This window comes from Bipolaris oryzae, assembly GCF_000523455.1.
Source record: "Bipolaris oryzae ATCC 44560 unplaced genomic scaffold scaffold_11, whole genome shotgun sequence".
NCBI lineage: Eukaryota > Fungi > Ascomycota > Dothideomycetes > Pleosporales > Pleosporaceae > Bipolaris > Bipolaris oryzae.
In genome coordinates, this window is record NW_006911287.1 from 216,861 (window position 1) to 237,898 (window position 21,038).

At 51.9% G+C, this 21,038-nt stretch overlaps 10 protein-coding genes across 10 annotated transcripts; 5 read left to right on the top strand and 5 right to left on the bottom strand.

Annotated features, from left to right (window-relative positions):
- Positions 1 to 266: 266 nt before the first annotated feature.
- Positions 267 to 2,604, top strand: COCMIDRAFT_22714 (uncharacterized protein; the record flags this gene model as incomplete). Its single annotated transcript, XM_007685555.1, has 2 exons — positions 267 to 1,723; positions 1,779 to 2,604. 2 exons carry the CDS (start codon positions 267 to 269, stop codon positions 2,602 to 2,604), a joined length of 2,283 nt encoding a protein of 760 aa, XP_007683745.1.
- An 844-nt stretch (positions 2,605 to 3,448) lies between these two features.
- COCMIDRAFT_83894 (uncharacterized protein) lies at positions 3,449 to 4,699 on the top strand (the record flags this gene model as incomplete). Its single annotated transcript, XM_007685622.1, has 4 exons — positions 3,449 to 3,643; positions 3,700 to 3,749; positions 3,821 to 3,953; positions 4,034 to 4,699. The coding sequence occupies 4 exons, from the start codon at positions 3,449 to 3,451 to the stop codon at positions 4,697 to 4,699; spliced, it is 1,044 nt and encodes a 347-aa protein (XP_007683812.1).
- A 281-nt stretch (positions 4,700 to 4,980) lies between these two features.
- Positions 4,981 to 6,159, bottom strand: COCMIDRAFT_22716 (uncharacterized protein; the record flags this gene model as incomplete). The annotated part of the gene is made up of 5 exons (XM_007685556.1): positions 4,981 to 5,482; positions 5,575 to 5,722; positions 5,804 to 5,935; positions 5,986 to 6,006; positions 6,072 to 6,159. 5 exons carry the CDS (start codon positions 6,157 to 6,159, stop codon positions 4,981 to 4,983), a joined length of 891 nt encoding a protein of 296 aa, XP_007683746.1.
- A 473-nt stretch (positions 6,160 to 6,632) lies between these two features.
- COCMIDRAFT_32955 (uncharacterized protein) lies at positions 6,633 to 7,797 on the top strand (the record flags this gene model as incomplete). The annotated part of the gene is made up of 5 exons (XM_007685580.1): positions 6,633 to 6,816; positions 6,869 to 6,984; positions 7,039 to 7,518; positions 7,572 to 7,719; positions 7,775 to 7,797. 5 exons carry the CDS (start codon positions 6,633 to 6,635, stop codon positions 7,795 to 7,797), a joined length of 951 nt encoding a protein of 316 aa, XP_007683770.1.
- Positions 7,798 to 8,384: 587 nt separating this feature from the next.
- Positions 8,385 to 9,461, top strand: COCMIDRAFT_83900 (uncharacterized protein; the record flags this gene model as incomplete). The annotated part of the gene is made up of 1 exon (XM_007685623.1): positions 8,385 to 9,461. The coding sequence occupies one exon, from the start codon at positions 8,385 to 8,387 to the stop codon at positions 9,459 to 9,461; it is 1,077 nt and encodes a 358-aa protein (XP_007683813.1).
- A 318-nt stretch (positions 9,462 to 9,779) lies between these two features.
- COCMIDRAFT_83840 (uncharacterized protein) lies at positions 9,780 to 10,558 on the bottom strand (the record flags this gene model as incomplete). The annotated part of the gene is made up of 2 exons (XM_007685624.1): positions 9,780 to 10,369; positions 10,420 to 10,558. 2 exons carry the CDS (start codon positions 10,556 to 10,558, stop codon positions 9,780 to 9,782), a joined length of 729 nt encoding a protein of 242 aa, XP_007683814.1.
- A 722-nt stretch (positions 10,559 to 11,280) lies between these two features.
- On the bottom strand, positions 11,281 to 11,714 carry COCMIDRAFT_22719 (uncharacterized protein; the record flags this gene model as incomplete). Its single annotated transcript, XM_007685557.1, has 2 exons — positions 11,281 to 11,578; positions 11,635 to 11,714. 2 exons carry the CDS (start codon positions 11,712 to 11,714, stop codon positions 11,281 to 11,283), a joined length of 378 nt encoding a protein of 125 aa, XP_007683747.1.
- Positions 11,715 to 12,943: 1,229 nt separating this feature from the next.
- Positions 12,944 to 14,881, bottom strand: COCMIDRAFT_83870 (uncharacterized protein; the record flags this gene model as incomplete). Its single annotated transcript, XM_007685625.1, has 2 exons — positions 12,944 to 13,202; positions 13,251 to 14,881. 2 exons carry the CDS (start codon positions 14,879 to 14,881, stop codon positions 12,944 to 12,946), a joined length of 1,890 nt encoding a protein of 629 aa, XP_007683815.1.
- A 1,541-nt stretch (positions 14,882 to 16,422) lies between these two features.
- COCMIDRAFT_1576 (uncharacterized protein) lies at positions 16,423 to 18,246 on the bottom strand (the record flags this gene model as incomplete). Its single annotated transcript, XM_007685533.1, has 6 exons — positions 16,423 to 16,923; positions 16,974 to 17,211; positions 17,261 to 17,294; positions 17,355 to 17,537; positions 17,594 to 17,771; positions 17,824 to 18,246. 6 exons carry the CDS (start codon positions 18,244 to 18,246, stop codon positions 16,423 to 16,425), a joined length of 1,557 nt encoding a protein of 518 aa, XP_007683723.1.
- A 298-nt stretch (positions 18,247 to 18,544) lies between these two features.
- Positions 18,545 to 20,654, top strand: COCMIDRAFT_83934 (uncharacterized protein; the record flags this gene model as incomplete). Its single annotated transcript, XM_007685626.1, has 11 exons — positions 18,545 to 18,586; positions 18,636 to 18,689; positions 18,742 to 18,782; positions 18,831 to 18,852; positions 18,902 to 18,943; positions 18,993 to 19,013; positions 19,061 to 19,234; positions 19,285 to 19,980; positions 20,028 to 20,331; positions 20,383 to 20,573; positions 20,622 to 20,654. The coding sequence occupies 11 exons, from the start codon at positions 18,545 to 18,547 to the stop codon at positions 20,652 to 20,654; spliced, it is 1,620 nt and encodes a 539-aa protein (XP_007683816.1).
- Between the last annotated feature and the right edge of the window lie 384 nt (positions 20,655 to 21,038).

Consider the following 21,038-nt stretch of genomic DNA (forward strand, 5'->3'; position numbering starts at 1 on the left):
CTCACTGCCCACTCCCCGCTTTAGACAACCACCCTCACTTGCGAACCGCCGGCGCCTCTAGTACATGGTGCACAGCTCCCGCCTCTGATAGCGCGTGCTCATGTCGAGGAGTCGTAAGGGCGCCCATGTTAGAACGAAAAAGATCGCGTGCCCGAACCCTACCACCTGCCCGACGCCTTCATTAGCCATAGCGACTAGGGCCTTTCACTCCCGATACACACGGCCGCCTGCGGGCCCCTCGAATCCATCCGCCGGAACTCCCTTAGATGGCCGAGTACTCGGTCTACCCCAGGGGAACCGGCCAATCCTTTTTTCCACGACACACTCAGAACACACGAAACCTTCCTACCCGCGCGCGATCCCCCACAACTAGCGCCCGCATCCCCTTCAGTAACCCCGATACCCCTTCGCCAGCTCGATCTCCTGGGCGCCAATCGTCTCCGCAGCAATTCGGTATGTTCAACCAGGGCCATGGGCATCAGGGCCACAACGTTATGATGAACGGGCGGACAGGGCAGCAAAACTATGCTGCCATGCAAATGGGCCTTGGCAAGCCCTTTCAGCACAATCAGCACCACCAGCATCAGCATCAACATCACCAACAACATCAAGATCTTACTGGGAACAGCCATGTCGGACAATACAACCACCAGCACAACATCTCAAGCGGGGGCATGTCCAACGTTCAGCCCCACTTCACCCCCGGTCACCTCCAAAATGGTACCCCGAACAGCGTTCACAGCGGTCTCAGCAAGCCACAAACTGAGCACTGGCAAGAGCAATTGAAGCTGCATCAAACAGCGCGTGAAATGACACAGGCCCACTCGCATGCCAGGATCCACCCGAGTGTCAGCAAGAGCGTCGTAGCCGGAACAACCAATGGGATGCAGAAAGAGGCGGACAAGGAGGAGCGCAATAGACCTGCTGCCCAGCGAGCAGAAGACGCAAAGGACCAGCATATATGGACCATCCTCGACTTTGGCGGCCAGAACCTCAAAGTCATTACCCCCGCGCTATTCGCATACACCTTTCTCACGAAGCTCTACCTCAATTCGAACAAGCTCACTTATGTGCACCAAAAGATTGGACAATTACGGAACCTTACACATCTCGACCTTTCACTCAACAACCTGCAATACCTTCCCCCAGAGATTGGCATGCTTGTAAACTTGAAGCAGCTGTTGCTATTCGACAACCACATCGAGAATCTGCCGTATGAATTGGGATCCTTGTATCAATTGGAAGTGCTTGGTATTGAGGGTAACCCGATTCCGGATGATCTGAAGCAGATTATCATGGAGCAGGGTACCGGGGAACTCATCAAGCACTTCCGCGAAAATGCACCCGGACCAGAGGCACCACCCGAGCGAGACTGGATTGTCCTCGACGAGATCCAGGATACCTCTCAAGAAACTGTGAGTGCGCTGAGCTACAACATTCTGTGCGACAAGTACTGCACGCAATCACAATACGGTTACACGCCCAGTTCAGCGCTTGAATGGGAAAGCCGCAGGGAACTCATCTTGGCCGAACTGCGAGAGCGCGATGCGGACATTGTCTGCTTGCAGGAGATTGATCAAGAGAGCTTCAATGAATTTTTCCGAGCAGCGCTTGCGCACAACGACTATAAGGGAGTCTTTTGGCCAAAGTCCAGAGCACGCACCATGGCCGAGAGGGAAGCTAAACTTGTTGATGGCTGTGCCATCTTCTACAAGAATAGCAAGTAAGTGAATCGAGACGTGCATCTTTCTATTAGCAAACTTACTGACTTGTAATAGATACATCCTGCTTGACAAGCAATTGATCGATTTCGCTAACACGGCCATTAACCGACCCGACATGAAGGGCGAGCACGACATTTTCAACCGTGTCATGCCACGAGACGACATTGGAGTGGTCGCATTCCTCGAAAACCGAGCTACTGGGTCAAGATTCATTGTTGGAAATGTACACGTGTTCTGGAACCCTGCATTCCAAGACGTCAAGCTCGTGCAAGTTGCCATTTTGATGGAGGGAATCACCAAGTTCGCGACACAATGGACGAAGCACCCACCCTGCACAAACAAGGTGGTGTACCAGTTCACCAATGGTGACAATGACGAAGTAGCGGAGCCGGATCCGACCCAAGAGCCAGGACCATCCAAGGTGTATACCGACCCCGCTGACATTCCAGTAATCCTGTGCGGTGACTTTAATTCACTGCCGTCTTCTGGTGTCTACGACCTCATTACGAACGGCAACATTTCGAATGTGCACGCTGATTTGGGAAGCCGGAAGTATGGTAACTTCACACGAGACGGAATATCCCACCCCTTCAGCCTCAAGTCTAGCTACGCATCGATTGGCGAGCTGGCGTTTACAAACTATGTTCCACACTTCCAAGGAGTACTGGACTATATTTGGTACTCGACAAACACCCTGCAAGTGGTCGGCCTGCTTGGCGACATCGACAAGAGCTACCTTCAGCGGGTGCCAGGCTTCCCGAACTACCACTTTCCCAGTGACCACGTGGCTCTATATGCACAATACATTGTCAAGAGCCGGAAAGAGGCAAAGAAGGTGTCTGAAGTCGACTTTGGGCCGAGTCGAGATCGGAGGAATTGACCGGTGTCGAGTCGGTCGGCCTCCGGGCATGTCAATAGGCTTGTGGTATAGCGTTCTCCATCGTTTCCAAGGCGTCATTTACTCGGTGTTCGGTTGCTATCGTCTGCCCACAGGTACTCTTTGGGCTTTATGGTGACAATTCAGAGTTGGCAATTGCGGGGTGAGTGGCTCGATAGATGGTGGGCGATGTGGTCATCCTGCAGGGGCATGGGCAATGCCAGCGGTTATTACACGAATCTCACATGAATGTTTGTTGTTCTACGTCTGGAACACGCTTTCTTTGGTAGCCTGACGACAGAAGGACCACTACTCTCTTTTCGGTGTGCGAAGCGTCTGATTGGTTCTGCGATAGGTGTTTTTCCTTTTTCGCGATATGGGTTCTGTTTGATCTATTTTCTGGGTTTCTCTTGCGTTCTTCTTTTCTGCATTGTATCAACTAGGTAGTCGTTCCCCCCCAAAAAAAGGCCGAGTCGCTTGCTTCCGAGCTTGTCTGACTAAGGTTTATCTGTTCAAGACAAAGTTTAATCATGTGACGAATGCAATGAATACAAGCAAAGTGAAATGGTGCAATTGAGGAAAGGCAGGCCGCTGTGGACGTGGGTCGATAGCCACCAATGGGTTCATGAGGTGGGATAGGGGGCGACAATTCGCTGGGTGGGGAGCAGGCTAGTTGGTGAGGGGGAGGTCTTAGACTCGCTTGACCGCCGCAATGATGGGACCCACTTGGACAGCATCAACGTGCGCTCCTTGACTACTCCCCAGAGCCGCGCAACACGTAACTCTTTTGCACACACTCTCTTTACACCCTTCTTGCATCCGCCTGTCCTCTCACATACACGATACCATGGCAGCTGCACCACCCGCCTCTGAGCTTAAACTCGACCCCAAGTATGACGATTACGATTATCCCACTGTTTCTCCCACCGCTCAGAGTGGACATCCCGGTCATACCACGCCAGAGCAAGATGCAGCTCTGGTTGAGCTCAGGACTGCCTTAGAGCAGGCTGGCCACACCAAGAACCTCGATACTTTGACTCTGGTGCGCCTCTGAGTATCTGTGAGAGCCGGTTGACCCCTATGCTAAACATTTCATAGCTGCGATTCCTCCGCGCACGAAAGTTTAATGTCGAACTCTCGAAAAAGATGTGAGTGTACATGGTTACTGCATACAGGGAAAAGAAAAAGGGTACGGAACAGGCCTGCTAACAGGTTTTAGGTTCATTGACTGCGAGCAGTGGAGGAGCGAGTACGCTGGTGTGGGTGTCGAGGAGCTTGTCCGCACTTTTGACTACACCGAACGGCCCCAGGTTTTCGAGTTCTACCCCCAGTACTACCACAAGACCGACAAGGTACGTCTGCAACCCGCTACAAATAAACATGGACTTTTCCAAGCCATGTGCTAACAACTAGACCGCTAACTTCTTTATAGGACGGCCGCCCAGTGTACATTGAGCAGCTCGGCAAGGTCGACCTTCCCGCACTCAACAAGATTACGACTGAAGAGCGTATGATCCAGAACCTCGTGTGCGAATACGAAAAGATGGCCGATCCGCGTCTGCCCGCTTGCTCGCGCAAGTCTGGTTACCTACTCGAGACATCATGCACAATCATGGACCTGAAGGGCGTTGGCATCAGCAAGGCAACGTCTGTATATGGCTACCTGGGCAAAGTCTCCACCATCAGCCAGAACTACTACCCCGAGCGCCTGGGAAAGATGTACATTATCAACGCGCCCTGGGGATTCTCGGGTGTGTTCAGCGTGGTCAAGAAGTTCCTCGACCCCGTCACAAGCAGCAAGATTCACGTATTGGGTGGCGGATACCAAAAGGAGTTGCTGGCTCAGGTGCCTGCGGAGAACCTGCCCAAGGAGTTTGGTGGAACTTGCCAGTGTGAGAAGGGCTGCTCATTGAGCGATGCGGGTCCTTGGTGGGACCCCCAATGGGCAAAGGAGCCCAAGTGGGCAAAGAAGAATGACGGCGATGCGATTAACAACACTGCTCTTCCTCCCCAGACGACTGAGGGTACCCCTGGTGCTGCTCCTGCTGCACCTGCCGGTACTGAACCCGCCGGTGCGCCTGCGCCGGCCGCTGCTTAGATTGGTTTGCATGGCGGTCAATAAAGGAGCTGAAGGCTTTAGAGTATGTTAGTCGTTTGGTGTAAGTAGCAGTAGCAGTAGTAGTCGTAGTCGTAGTAGCATGGCGTATTTAAGTTGTGGGGCATACAAGTATAGAGTCAAGAAGCTCCAATCAAGGTTTAGAGCACGAAAGCGCATCCTTTGAATCCTATGGTCATTGGTGAAGACTCGATTCAAGTGGGTAGGTAACGCATTCTACTGCCCACTGCCATGCCAACTTTACATGCTCCTGCTTGATTGACTCATATGTACTTGCCCTGAGGATCCAGCCTATCCATCAAGTCCATGGACTTTTCATACATAGTAAAGACGATACCACCACTAAGAATCAACCTCCCCAGCCTAGGCAGCGCGCCCGACCAAAACGTAAGCAACCCCTCGTCCCTAAAGATCTTGACCGCACAATCAAAACTATTTTTATACGAGCTCCTTGCCTCTATCGACTGCATCCTCGTCTTGACCGTATCAATCGGCATAGTCGTGTAAACCGTCACGATGCCCGCCAGTCCTCCAAGTCCAAACGTGCTAACCGCACCAAGCTTCTCTCCAGGGGCAACGTATGACTGCGCCAGTTGCTTGAACGACGTGTAGCTTGAGAAGCGCACGGCAGAGTTTGCGGCTTGACGCGCGGTTGTAGGCAGGAAACCTTGGAAGAAGCCTCGAATGCCTTTTTCTTGGGCGATGACTTTGGAGCCGTGGAGGAAGCCGCGCATGCGTGGGTTTGCGGATTTGCGGTCGTCGATGCTACAGAGAGAGAGAGAGAGAGTACTGGTCAGCTTGGGAAGAGTGTATGCCGGGGGAAGGGGGATGTGGGTAAACATGGATGATGTACTTACAGTTGTGTCTTTATACTTTCAAAGGGCGTAACTGCCAATAGTGATTCTGTGGCTCCAGCACCGAAACCCGCAATGACGGTTGCGGGACCAGAGACTTTGCCTTCGGCGTCGGCGAGGAGGTTCTTGTACATGTCGAATGCGACGAAGCCTGCATAACTTTTGTGTCAGTCGCAGCCAGAACAGAAAAAGTGAGCCATAAGAGGTGTATGTCTATGTGTGGAAAACGTACGTATGCCGGCCTTGAGCGAATTGCCAATAATCAGTGTTGTGCATCCTGCGTACCATTGCTTTCCAAATGGCGGCCATGGCAGCTTCTTCCCGTCTGGTAATCGTCGGTTGAGCTGCGATCGTGTCTTTGCGACTATGTTTCGGTCAGCGCGGTGTGGATATGGTGAGTTATATAGAGCGTACACTCTGCGGGATATGTAATTGCTGCAGTAAAGGGTCAGTATACTATTTTTTTTTTCTGTCCGTTGATCGGAATGGTGGATGTTTACAAATTTCAACGGCGCCGGCTGTTGCGCCTGCCAGGATGGAGCGCATAGCACTTGGCTTCTTCTTCTTCTCGGATTGCGCAGTCGCCATGATGGCTGCGACTGGGCTCTACAAGAGCACGTAGGGTTATGTGCTACGGTGAAGTCGAACTTTTTGCGCTTGCAGACCGCGGGCGTCCTGTGGTTAGTGACTCGAAATGGTGACGTGACGTAGTGTTGATATTGTGGCTGAACTCGCAACAAATGCTATACGTGTATTTGGGTTCAATTGAAGTTTGCGAAGAAGATAAGAATGTCTCTTTTGTGTGCCCAAACGCCCGCGACCCAGAGTACGTGTTGCAGTCGAACTTGTTTGCATTATTATCCACGCCCGGAGGTAAGCAATCAGCGCCGCAATTCGGCGCCAAGCCCATCCCACCTCACATCGACCTTGTGGTCCCCGCAAGCTCGGGCCCTCGAAAAGTTACGTCTCCCGCCGCCTACGCATTTGTTGCTCTTCTTTCTTCACGAACCAATTGCTGCCATCGTGTTTTTGCAAATCCAACCACAAACCCTACAAATACAATGCTTTCTCTACGAAACCTTGCCCGCAGCGTCCCGCGGTCTGCCGCTCGCTTTTCCACAAAAGCAGTGCGCCCACAAACCGCTCTGCGCCAGACGGCTGCTTTCCAGCCAGCATGGACTGTCGCTGTGCCCAGGCTCACAGCCTCTTTCTCCATGTCTGCAGCAAGGAGGGATGATAGTGGTAGTATGTACTGCGCATAATTAAAACAGACTATGTTGGCTAATGCGAACAACAGTCAATGAAGAGTTGGTTGCGAAGCTCCATAGCGAAATCGCCATGGAGGAGAGTATGAAGGAGGACGAGGATCTCTCAGCAAACATCAAGGAATACCTTGAGAACAGCCCCTTTGAGGTTAGGAGTTCAAAATATTTGATCATGCACAGCCAAATACTCACATTAACATAGATTGAGGACCAGGATGGCAACCAGGAAGTCGTCCTGACCCGCACGTACAATGACGAAAAGATCCGCATCACTTTTACCACTGCTGATCTCAACACCAACCAGCCCGGCGATGAGTTTTCCGAGGACAGCGCCTTGTTCGACGATGCCGATATGGATGTGCAGTCTGGAGGCGCAAATACCAAGGGTGCCATTAACCAGGGCAAGACTCCAGATGGAAACATCCGTGTAGCGCCCGAGGACCGCGTTGCCCCTGCCGACCGTGAGGAGCTCGAGGACGACTACGAGAACGATGCCGAACAGCAGGGCTTCCCTGCCCATGCCAGCATCCGCATTGAGCGTCCCGGCAAGGGCGCTTTGGCCATCGAGGCTACTGCTCAGGATGGCGACTTCCTGATCGAGGATCTCTACTACTTCCCATCAGCTGATTTGGCTGACCCTGCCACCGCTGAGAAGGACTGGGCAAGGCGCGCGCTCTACACTGTATGTGGCTGCGACTGAATGTTTTGATGTGCCTTAGATCTAACTTGCAACAGGGCCCTCCTTTCAACAACCTCGATGAGGATCTCCAGATTCTGCTTGAGAAGTACCTTGAAGAGCGTGGCATCAACACTCGTCTTGCGCTCTTTATCCCCGACTATATTGACCACAAAGAGCAGAAGGAATACGTCAGGTGGCTGAACAGTAGGTCACCCTATATAAATAATAACAGGAATTTTGGCACTAACATAATTATCAGATATCAAGAACTTTGTCGCATAAGTTCACACCGGACTATTCCACAGCCATGTTAAAAGTACATTGGCACGACGAAACGACGCTTCGATGAGGGTAGACTGATTCCCTCTTGTATAATCTAGTAACACATAGTGCGGTGTTTTTTGTAAGATAGTTAGTAAGATATCTCTTCTTTATGCCGCTCGACGTCGCAGTTAAAGATGCCTTGTGTTGGCCAAAATGAAACAAATAAAAGAGTTTGAAAGTTACTGCTGTTGTAATGTGAGATGATGTTTGCAGAGACAAAGGCCGGCCTGCGGCGCGGTGCTTGCTACTATATCAGTGCGTTGCGACAAAGACCATGCGTGACAGCCTCAAGGACTGACAAGACTATCCTTTTGTCAATGAATCCTCATGCAACAATAATCATTAACAATCAAGACAACAGAAGATTTTGGAGCGAGAGCACATCTATTCTCACAAAGACTGAGGTCCTGGAAGTTTTCTATTAGGACCGTATTTTTGAATATTTTGACTTGATGAAAAATTGGGAATCAGATCGATCCTGGGAAAAAGTAGAGAAGAGCTGGACATCAAGTTTGGGGTAGAGGAAGAAACAACACACACACACTATGGTACCACGCAACGTCCGATCGGAGGCAGACCAAGTTTCTCCACGTAATTCTTCATCACTATATAATTGGAGAGACGTACAGACTGCACTCTCAAGTCACGTCATACATACCAGCTGGCCAGGCACTCCGACCAGCCGCTCAGCACGCCAAAGCACCCCCAAGACCAGCAACACAACCCCCTACATAACCAAAGAAAACGCGCAAGAATTCACGCCTACGAGCACCATCCTCGTAGGCCCCAAACACACACCTTTCCACCTACACACCCACCTCCTAACCCAGCACTCGTCCTACTTCCGCGCCGCCCTCCGCGGCCCCTTCATCGAATCAACCACAAACACCATGACCCTCTCCGACATCTCCCCCTCCGACTTCTCGCTCCTGGTAACCCACCTCTACACGGCCCGCATGCCGCGCCCCTTCAAAGACGGAAAACCCGCCTACTATGCCCTCCTGCACGCCTACGCCCTGGCCGACCGCCTCAACCTCGAAGCCGCACGCAACGCCGCCATCGACGCCATCAGCGACCTGGCCGACTCCACAAACAGCGTGCCGACGCCCGAGGACACGTGGTTCGTGTACGATGAGATGCGCGAGAGTGCGCTCGTGAGGAAGTTGGTGGTTGATCTTTTTGTGTTTAAGAAGACGGATCGGCTGGTTGAGGGGCATCCGGACGAGTGGCATCCGCGGTTTTTGCGAGATCTTGTGGTGGGGTTGAAGAGGCCGGGGGAGCAGGCAGTGAGGAAGCATGCGTTGAGGGTTTGGTGTCCGGTGGAGTGGAGGGAGGCGAGGGCGTGTGAGGCGTGTAGAGGGGTGGTGGTGCCGGGGCAAGGGGCGGTGAGGTGTGAGGGGTGTGGAGGGGTGTTTTGTAATGTTTGTGTTGGGGAGGGGACAGCGGTGGCGGGGTGGGAGGAGGGGAGGAGGAGGTGTGGGGACGGGGAAGTGCAGGGGAGTCCGGGGAAGAGGGCAAGGAAGGAGGGGAAGTGGGAGGCGTGTAAGCCGTGGAGGGGGGCGAGGTGTTTGCTTTATCATGAACATGACGAGACGGAAAAGTGTGTTGATGTTTTGGGGTAGTGATAATGTACAGGGTATTTGTGTTGTAATGGTCGGAATGATACTATCAGGATGTCTCCTGAACATCCATCGTCCTGCGATATGCTCACAACCACCACATGCCTCTTTCCCTACATGGACAGAGGCATGAAGCTTATTGATCGTCATTTGGGAATATGAACCAGTAGCTTGAACCTTAGTGCTCTTTAATAGCCGCATGTTTAATGGTCCACCTTGTAGCTGCCAGTCTGCAAATCCAACAGTGTAATCCTCAAGTGAGCTAACTTGCAGCTGCCACACTATTCCGTCAATCATTTCTTGCCCTTCTTCGCTACCTTCTTAACCTTCTGTGCAACCCCTCGAGTCGAAACTCTTGACTTTTTCTCTTTCAGAGGAGACTCTTGCAGTTTGCTCGTCTTTATAGTCTTCTTTTGACTCAGATTCTAAACCTTTCTCAGCAGTGCCACAAAAGGTTATGCTATTAGCATGAATACTTACCGGAAGGCCTACGTCCCACTCAGATAGATCCGACGGGCAGTCTGAGAGACCCGAAGACGAGGGCGAAGGAGTCTGAACCTTTGACTTGACGTCTTTTGGAGGCGTTATGGGATTGCGGTGCTTGTTCCCGACTCTAGCTGTAGCGGGTTTCTTAACCGCGGGACTAGCAGGTGGTGTGATAGTGTCTTGCAAGGCCCCGTCTTTCTCTCCGATGAAATTCTTTTTATCGGCATGACCACGAGACGATTCATCGCAGCGTGCTGTTGCTATGATTCCTTCGTTTTCAACGTCTGGTGCCAATGCAAGAGTCTCTATGCTGGCGCCAGCGCCACATTGCAGCACCTCGTCTCCTTCATCATCGCTCAAAAACATAGGAGGTAGTGGTGTTGGAGCTCGCGCATCCGGGTCATAGCAGTCAAAAGTGCGATATACTGCCTGCCGTCAGTATCTCGTTACCCATACCCTGTTCTTTTGCTCTTACCTCCCATGTCGTCGGTGAAGCCTTCGGAATCCCACGTGTATGTTCCATCGTAAAACTTTCGCGAGCGCTCAGTGATGCTGTCGGCACTTGGGAGCATCCCAGGCCTTGTAGTAGAGCTGGCTGAGACGTTCTTGATCATATCTTAGAAGCAGCAGCAATGTATTTGGTTCCTGGGTTTTCACAGTTGGAAGAGTGAAATTGGTAGTATTTGAGAGGGCTTTGTAAGTGGGACAAGAACACAGTAGCTAGAGGTGAGAGTGAGAGTGATTCTATTGATAGTGACGCACTAGCGGCTTAAGGGTGAGAGAGACTACAAACGAGCTCTCAAAACGGAAGTCACCTACCTATCGAACCTTCCCTACCGACTTATAGTACTAGCAGCCTATACCTAGGTGGCATACTTCTGCCTAAAGACTGTCCTGACTTATGGCTCCCCTAGCCTTTGGGCGGCATGAGGGGAAGTGCAGTACCCTCCGTAGTCTGCGGTAGCAACGCGTTACTTGAAGTCACTTGCCCAACGTAATTCCACACGAATTTTCTGTAACGCAGCTGATTCCAAACTAATATTGGAAGAGAGAGGAGCATTATAGAAGCTGGTGAATTCCAAACGCCTTCCACATTGATAGCCGCCCCCCTGAGCGCATGAGGCAATGTGCGAAGCCAATCCTTCAATTCTTCAACATCGCTCTCGCTAAGATTCTTGTCAACGTATGTAGTGACAAGGACCCGTAGGTCATCTGGTCTGGGCTCCGAAGTTGGATTCCCACCTTCAGATATCGGGGGTCCAAAAATCATTAGATCCTTTCTGTAATGCTTCCTGTAAAATGGAACATGCTTTAGCTGCAATTCCACCCGATCCTGCTACATCCTCTCATAAAAATCTGCAATTGTGAAAGGGGATGCAGAAAGCTTCCTTAGTGTTGTGATGAGAGCGTTCAAGAAGGATGTGTCGGTTTCCTTGTTATCAGCGGATTCCATCGTAGCCACCAATGTTTCTATTCCTGATTCACTAGTCCCACGACAGTAACAACAGTCTAGGATTTGAATGACATCACATGAAACGTGAGAGAGGATGTTAGTTGTGATATGCCAGTCTAGTGCTCGAGTACCAAGCGCCTTCGAATCCTTGTCGTTCACGTTTTCAGTCTCGTTGAATGAGCTATTGTGAAATTTTAGCAGTCCGCATGGAAGAAAGAGTGGTGGACTTTCCATTACCTAATCATGAGTGTATACTCATATATCTGACCATTTCTGATATCAATCTGTCGCCTGCCATGGCCAGAAATCACGACCATGTCGAGACAGTTCTCGGCGCACTCGTTTTCCAGGTGCAGCTCGAAGAATGTGCGTATAATCTCAAAATGGGGGCTTATATTTCTTGTCTGCATCTAACAAGACTCGCACAACCTTCTCGGTAGCGAGTACATCGCGAACAGTAATTGCCAATTCATCTTCCACGGGGCCGCAATCGATGTCATCGTCCTGGAATAGAAAGGGGCAGGGCCGGACAACTTGAGAAGGAAAAAAACGTATGTATGCACGCGAACATGAAATGGTAACCTGAGTACCTACTTGTACATTGACTAACACAATATGCTATTGTTGATTTCCTCGTGACTACCATGGACCGCTATACTGCTGCCTTATTCGCAACCGCACCTCACTACATCAACTTACCATACCTAATTAACGTACATCGCCTAACTCCGTGCATCATGTAGAAAGAATAACACGCACCACACATCCTAAACTACTTCAACCTCACAGTTCAGCCTATGAGACACCTACGCAACATCGGCAAATTTGACACTTGTGCAATTTGTAGGTCGGGCATAGTACTCCGGTCGCTCAGGCATGGGCTTTTTGTTTTGTGAGTCATTGTTTTGCAGTGGCATTGGACAATGGTACAAAGCTGCTTTATGTATGAATTACGTCATGGCGCCCAAGAATGGGAGAGGTGAGGAAAGAGCTCTTGGAGCGGGAAAAAAAAACAAGCAAACTCCACTCATCATTTTAAAGTAGGGTCGAACACAACTACCAGTCATTCTGTCTTACTAGTAGTGCGACTATTAGTCTTGCGCGTCTGTTGGAGCGTGCGGACTGTCGACTGCCCTGATTTCTTCATAAAGACCAAAAAGAAACACTCAATGACGGAACATATGTTACAACAGCAAGAAGAAAACATACACGTATTGAAAAGTGATGAATTTCTAGAATCTTTAATGGCACAGCAGTGAAAGCAATAAAACGCCTTACCGAATATATCTACACATACAAAAAAAGCCTCCGGACCTGTCTTTTTTTCGCGAGCCAGATGGCCATGCCACAACCGCCCCCTCCCACTATTGGGTATCGTACAAGTTAACTAATCAGATACAGAAGAAGAGGAAAATAGGGAAAAACAGTAACTGATTGCAAGATCCCGTAGCCAAACGCCGATAAGACCACCTACAACACATTTAAGATGCATGTCACACAAGTTGATGTAGACCGGGGGGTCATTAATGCCGGAAACGTATTTTGGTTACGCCACACTAGTCTGGCCAGTCTGAGAGGGGGTAGCTAGAGGCTGTTTGGTTGCAATTGTCTGGGCAAGAGACTCGCGGGCGGCTTTTTCCTGTTCCATAGCAGCTCGGTCGGCCTTGGTAACGCGAGGTTTACGGACAGTGGAGCCACCGCGAGAGCCGGGACCTCCGCCACGGCCACGGCCACGACCTGATGCCTCTCCCCGTACTGTGCCACCGCGTCCACGGCCTCGTCCACGCCTGATGGTGCCATCAGCCCTATGAAATGTCAGCCTAAATCAACCCAATGCAATGCCAAATACATACCTCTCTACTGGTTGCTTCTCTTCAGTAACGAGCGGACCGCTGTATACAAAGAAGCCGTCCTTTGCCATGAGCGCTTGCTGTTCCCAGGCCAGCTCGGTATCGTCGATGAAGTCGTCCTCCTTATCGTAGTCTTCTTGCTTTCTCTTCCTTCGCTTCTTGCCTCCATTCTCCTTGGCTGATGTCTCATCATCCATACCACCCATCTCAACATTGCTTTCATTCTCAGACAAGTCGACAGACAGGTCGTCATTTGACCCCCCGCCTGCAGCTCTTTCAAGAGCGGCACCGGCAGCTGTGATTTGGCGTTGACGCTCTTTGCGGGCAGCAATGCGGGGATGAAGAGCAGCAAAACCATATTTCTTCTCAACCTCTTGGGCGACGTTGATGGTCACGTTGTCGCGTCCCTTTAGATCGAAGTGGAGGTAAATGTTAGTGCCCTGTGTCTCGGATGTGCCATTGGCGTTGGCCACTGGGCCAAATGGGGTTCCTGACAACAAGCCGCTGCCTGTTGGTAATGGTGGTGGGGCCTCTTTCTGACGCGCGGCTTTGGTGGGTGGCGTTGGAGCATTTGACTGTGAAGGCGTGCCGGAGTTTGCAGAGTTTGATTTTGTCATGGGCACAGATACTGGCTTGCTAGGCTCACTGTCGATTTCCATAGGAGTGGGTCCCGATGGTGCAGTCAGATGTATTTGAGCCTGAACTGGAAGTGGGGCCTGTTCTTGTTGTGGTTGCTGTTGTTGAGGTGGAGGCTGAGGTTGGTATTCCTGGGCAGGAAGGACCGACCCTGGTCGGGTAGAGAAGGCTGCAGGCGAAACAGGTGCCGAGGTGACTGAGGTCTGCTGGGGTAGCTTGACGGGGTGAGAATAGAAGGAATTGCTGGCAGATGGAGGGTCGATCAAACTAGTAATGGAGGGAGAAGCACTCGCACGGTGATTGAGTCGTGGGGAGACTGGTGGAGGGGCACTTGCTACAGGCTGGGGTTTGGATTCAAAGATGCCACCTCGAATTGGATCATAGCGCTGGCCTGAGCTTGATGGGCGTGGTGCTGGGGGAGTGGCACTGATGTGTGAGAGGTTTGGATTACTGTGAAGTGTGGGTTCGGCATTGCTCAGCACGCGAGGGGGTTGCGTGACAGCGGGTGGCTGTTCTGGTTGCAAGACAGGCGCGGGTTCACTAGGTCTACTCTGTGGCGTGGGCGACTGCTGAACAGGTGGTTTCTCTTCTACGATCGGTGCCGGAGCTGGTGCCGGAGCTGGAGGCGGCGGCGGTGGTGGTTGAGGCTGTGGCTGCGACTGGGCCTCGAGGGAGGCCTTTGTTCGTCTCTTGCGTTGGATGGGTGCAGCATTTGGGTCTTTGGGCTCGCTCTTGCGCGGCTTCCTAGTCTTCTTCTCTGGCTCAGGGGCACTCTGGTCTTTTGCCTTTGGCTTGGGCCCCGGCTTCTTGCGTGGCTGGCCGCTGGCGGTTAAGCCTCGCGCATGTGTCGCCGGCGACGCGTTTGCAGGGGTGGGGGTGCTAGTCCCAACACCAACACCACCTGCAGATGCGCGAACCGTCGAGGTCGGCGTGCCCTGCTCGGGCGAGTGTGGGGGCGAGCTTAGACTGCCGGGCGAGGACGCATCACCTACGTCCATTGCGCAGGACACGGCGAGAGTGCAGCGCACAGAAATAAACACAAAGAGAAGGACGCTGGCCGTGCCTGTCGCTGGCTACACAAATGCGGACAGGCGGCTATGCAGAGCAGAGGAGGGTTGAGCGAGGCGAGCTGGGAGCGCGGGCGGGTGTGCAGACTCAACACCAAAAATGGGCGAAAGACTGGGTAAATGCAAGAGCGGGCAAGAACACCAAAGTCGATGTTTAGCGGGATGGCGAGCCGGGGCCAGAGGCTAATTCGGGTAGATGGATGGACAGGAACACCAAGATGTGATTGCTAGGCAGAGATTGATGACGGCACCCTCAGCACCGGCGGGCGAGATGGAAACAGTGGTCGCAGCAGCAGCAGAAAACGGGGCTGGGGGGAGGCAGATGGAGAGAAGGAGAGAGAGAGAAAGATGGAGGAAGAGGCAATGGAAGAAGAGACAAAGGACAACAGACGTCGTCCATGAGCTCGAAGGGGGGCTCAAGGGCCTCAAGTAGCCATGAGGGCCATTTGGGACAGCAGCGGGCCAAAGCTTGGGTTACGACGAGCCCTAGAAGAGAAAAACAGTTTACGCCAGAGCAGTCGACGAACCCTGGCCTGGCCTACCTGCCTGCCTACTGCCTTGCCTACCCTACCCTACCCTACCCTACCTACCCTCTGCCCGCCGCTGGCTGCTATCAAACATGGCACCACCACCATCTGCCGCCCCGTGGACCCAAGGGCATGCACGCCCACACACATAGTAATACGTACATAATAATATCCCACCACGGCCCTGCCATTTGTAGACATTGGCTATCTGGGGCCCATCTATCGTCGTCCATGAGCAATATAACCAAGAGACGGCTTCCATCCCATGTCCTTCCACACACCCCCCCATGCCTTCCCCCCCACAGTCCCATCCCATCTCGGGATATCATCATGTGTGGGTGCATGCATGCCTGTGTGCCTGTGTGTTCCTCTGCCATGAATACCTGCGACGCCCGCTGAGGCGCATTAGCCGCGCATGCACTGCTGCACGCCAGAGCACGCTGCAGCATTGGCCCGCATGCTCCGGCCATGCTGTCCTTGTCGTCCTTGTCGTCGTTGCTGATATATCCATACGTATGCCTCTGTTGCCAGCCCACTACCTATACATGGTCGTTCCACACTGCCTGTGCGTTTCGGCGTGGCCTGCATGCCTGATCGCGCCCGTGCGTTCCGATCGTCTACAGGGGTCTCTGATTCGCCAGCGCTGCCCGTGGCGTTACACATCCAGGAACGCTTCTTGCATGCCCACACTCCTGTCATACATGCACATGCACACACCCACACATACACACTCCCGCGCCCAATTGCAAAACAACACTGCTTTTGTACCCTTGATAACTGCTCGAGGTATATGCCCACACCCATCCGCCCCTGGGTAATGTGCTGCGTAAACTCATTGGCCCCTCAAAAACAAATCACTCGAAAAACAAACTCCAAAAACACCCTCTTGCAAAACGCCATCACACAATGCCAGTATAGCTACAGGTCTTGCTCCCCATCCCACAATCACGCCTTGCTCTTCTTCTTCTTCTTCTTTTCGCCATCCTCCTCCTCGCCGTGTTTCCGCTTCTTGTCCTTCTTCGACTTCTTCTCCGAAACCTCCTCGTCGGCCTCCTTCTTGGCCTTCTTGTCCTTCTTGGCCTTCTTCTCCTTGCGCACTGCTTGCTCAGTGGCTGCTGCCGTTACGCCGTCGGCCATCTCCACATCCTCGGTTGCAGTTGCCGTTGGGTCCTCGATGACTCCAATGTCAGTCATGACAGAGTTCATGGCCGCCTGCATCACCGCTGCATTCTTCGTAGGCGGGGCACCAGTCGCGTAGAACTCAATTCGCTCATCCACTTGGCGCTTGAGTGCTTCACCAAACTTGGAAGTCGGTGTATCGGAAAAGTTGTCAATCCTCGACGCGATTGAGCACTTGTTGGCCAGGAAGCGAGAAATTCTGCCCTTGGACTTCTGTCCTGTGCGTCCAATGAAGGAGCTGTGGTAGATCAATCCATACTTGGGAGTCTGCTCAAAAGTTAGCATCATCCGGCAGAGTGTCCAGCAAAACCACATACGTTTCCCTTGGTCTTGAGCGCTCTGAACAGGGCCTTCTCCGCACCCAGAATCTGCACAGTACTGGCCGGGTACTTGGAGAGGTTCGTCAAAGAACCAGCCTTGGAGATCAGCCTTGCGCCAACCGTGTCACCGATCAGAGCAGCCAAGTTAGGAGCCACCTGGTTCATGCGGCTTCCAAGGTAGTTGCTAAGCTGCTTGCGATACGCAGCCAGTGAAGCGGTTCTCTTAGCAAATGCCCTGATTGAATGTTAGCCAGTGATTTACATGGAACACGAAGAACCCTTACATGACAATCTCCATATCGGCCTCGGAAAGATCCCCTAAAGACAGCGTCAGTGAACATGCTTCCTACATCTGCATCACTGCAAGCTTAAACTCACTTCCCATGGATGTGCGCGCGGCATTGATTATGGCTTGCGCAACACCCTCATCGTCGTCCACAACTGCTGCAAGGTCGTGCAGGTCTTCATCGGACAGTTTCGACTTGTCACCAATCTTCAGGACAATCTTTGCGTACTGCTCGTTGCTGTTGACAATCTTCGCAAGCTCAGGGAAATGCCAGCCTGCCAGTAGCGTCAGTACATGCCTGCTATCCATACCATACACAAGGTTTATTCACCATAGTTCTCGCGCAGGCGCATGCAAAAGGTGTTGAGGTCCTTGTCAATCTGGTCGAGCGTCGCAATCGCTTGGATGATGTGGTTGTCCTGCTTCTGGACGCTGAACTTGACCTTGGACCTGGAGTACGCATGTCCAAGACCCAGAATGGAGCGATCAATGTCACCAGGTTGCAGTTTCTTTGAAAAATCAGCATATGAAGCTTCAAGATGGCGCCAAATTTCTGCGTACCTTGATCAACTTGCCGCTGTGCTGGCGAAGACCACGCAGGAGATCAGCTACTACTTCCGAAGTGTCGCTGGTCTCGCATGAGAGGTTGGGGAACGCAGCCTTAATGCTACCAGCCAAGTTCCTCTCGCTCACACCAAGAGTAATCGTCTTCTTCTTTCCGGCCTTGGGAAGGTTCGTTTCGAGGGTGGCCTTCAAGAAGTCAGACATGATGCCTTCCGAGACATCATTGATCTCGGCGAGAGCATCCTGGGTGCCCTGGAACGGCGCAAGGCCGACAAGCTCAACAGTCTTTCCAAACTTGTCGAGGTCTTGAACGGCCTTCTGCACCTCTTGGAGGCGGTTGCCAATGGTGTCTGGCTGGATCGCAACCTTGAAGACGGCATAGCCGACGGGGCTTTCGTGGAGGAGGTAATCTACGCTCATCGTGCAATGAATGGGATGGCGCGCGGAACGTGCGATCAGCGGGCGCAACAAGCTGGTTCGTGTATTGGAATGCGCTGGCTATTCCGCTGTCGGGATGTAATCGCGGTTGAGAAAGTTGAAGCTATGCGAAAAAGATTATTGCAGGGAAGGCCCGAGCTCTGGGTAATCTTGGCATTGCCGCCCGCTAAGAAATCTGAGGAGGGACGCGACAGGCAGTGCGGAAACAGCATTTTGCCCCGCCATATTGTCTTTTGCTTGATTGCTGCACTCTCCGATACCCTCGTATACGTTTTCAATCATGTCGGCCGCACAGCTTCTCAATCCCAAGGCCGAGTCGCGGGTTTGTGAATTCGTTGCAGCGCGCTGCGGCCATCGCTAACAGTACACAGAGACGCGGGGAAGCTCTCCGTGTAAACATCTCGGCCGGAGAGGGTCTGCAGCAGGTACGGAATGGCAGTGCTAAAATAACTGAATGTCTTCTTATACGGAACATAGGTGCTTGCCTCAAATTTGGGACCCCGCGGTACACTGAAGATGTGAGAAGCAACAAACAGTCTGCACCGCAAGTGACTAACTTTGCACAGGCTTGTAGATGGCGCTGGAGGAGTACGTTGGTTCATACCAATTATCTGGAATATACTCACAAGAAGTGCAGATCAAGCTCACAAAAGATGGCAGCGTTCTGCTGAAGGAAATGGTATGCATCTGCGTTACAGTACGAAATACACCAACTAACACATTCGCAGCAAATCCAAAACCCCACCGCCGTATGTCTCATCCCTTTCGTTCTCGATCCACGACTCAAATAAATCAGGTTATGATTGCACGAGCAGCAACGGCACAAGATGAGATCACAGGCGATGGCACAACCTCCGTGGTACTCTTGGTGGGCGAGTTGCTGAAGCAGGCTGATCGCTACATTGCAGAGGGTCTTCACCCTAGGGTGATAGCAGACGGTTATGACATTGCGAAAACCGAGGCACTCAAGGTATAATGAGCTCAGGGTTTGTGCATGCAAAACTGGCTGACAGGCTGTAGTTCCTTGATGAGTTCAAGCTTGCAAAAGAAGTCGACCGTGAACTCCTGCTATCCGTAGCCCGAACGTCGCTCTCAACGAAGATTAACAGCTCGCTCGCCGAACAACTGACTCCCGACATTGTCGACGCAGTCCTCGCCATCTACCAAGCGCCCGCGAAGCCCGATCTACACATGGTGGAAATCATGACTATGCAACACCGCACCGCTGCTGATACACAGCTTATTCGAGGACTTGCTCTTGACCACGGTGCAAGGCATCCGGATATGGCCAAGAGGGTAGAGAATGCATACATCCTGACCCTGAACGTCAGCTTAGAGTACGAAAAGTCCGAGATCAACTCCGGCTTCTACTACTCGAGCGCGGAGCAGCGAGAGAAGCTTGTTGAGAGTGAGCGTCGTTTCGTTGATGAGAAGCTGAGGAAGATTGTCGAGCTCAAGAAGGAGGTTTGCGGCAACGATCCCAGCAAAGGCTTCGTCATAATAAACCAAAAAGGCATTGATCCCCTCAGTCTGGATGTGCTCGTCAAGAATGGTATTTTTGCATTGAGGAGAGCTAAGAGGAGGAACATGGAACGTCTACAGCTTGTGTGTGGTGGTACAGCGCAGAACAGCGTTGATGACTTGACACCAGATGTTCTTGGCTGGGCAGGCTCTGTCTATGAACACCAATTGGGCGAGGAGAAGTACACTTTTATTGTATGTTGGCCCATATAGTGTTGTGATGGTATACTTACAGCGTGCAGGAGGATGTCAAGGAGCCAAAGTCTGTTACCCTACTGATCAAGGGACCAAACTCGCACACCATCGCTCAAATCAAGGACGCTGTTCGCGACGGGTTGAGGAGTGTGTACAACATGATTGTGGACGGAAGCGTTGTTCCAGGAGGAGGAGCCTTCCAGGTAGCATGTGCAGCTCATCTAGAGAGCGAGCAGTTCAAGAAGACGGTCAAGGGTAAAGCAAAATGGGGAGTCTCGGCTTTTGCTGATGCACTTCTTATTATTCCCAAGACGCTGGCGGCTAACTCTGGTCATGATATTCAAGACTCATGTAAGTCCCAAGTCTCTCTTTATTTGCTGCTTCATACTGACAGGACGATAGTGGCCGCACTGCAAGACGAACATGCCGAGGGTAACGTTGTAGGCCTGAATCTCGCAACTGGAGAAGCCATGGATCCCAATCAAGAAGGCGTCTATGACTCATTCAGGGTGCTGCGCAACAGTATAGCGTCTGCCACTGGCATTGCTTCTAACCTGTTGCTGTGCGACGAGATGCTCAAGGCACGACAGATGGTAAGTGAAACGACTACTGCTGAAGATTCTTTGTTGACTTGTTATCAGGGACGGGCACCAGGACCTGGCGATGACCAATGATTGAATTGTATAGATATCACCCAGACAAGCTACCCTAGCTCCAATGCACAGAACGCGTAGTTGGCTGCTCGTGTGACTTGTTGCAATTGAGCAAGCGCTACGCGGAAAAATCTACAATGTCAACCGACTTGAATCGTTGACAATGGCTGCATAAAAGCACTGTCTAGATAGATTTTCATAAAGATATGCGAACAGAAGCTTTCATGAGCAGAGCGCTACCACTCGTGACTCGGTCTTTTCTCTGAATCCTCTAACGCTCTTGGATATGCGCTTTACAAGCACTCTTGGAGACTATGATTATTTGTGGCTGACAATTTAAAGTTCGACTGTGAACTGCATAATCAAAAAGGTGGGTGCATGAGATGAATGTCCACGTAGCCCAAT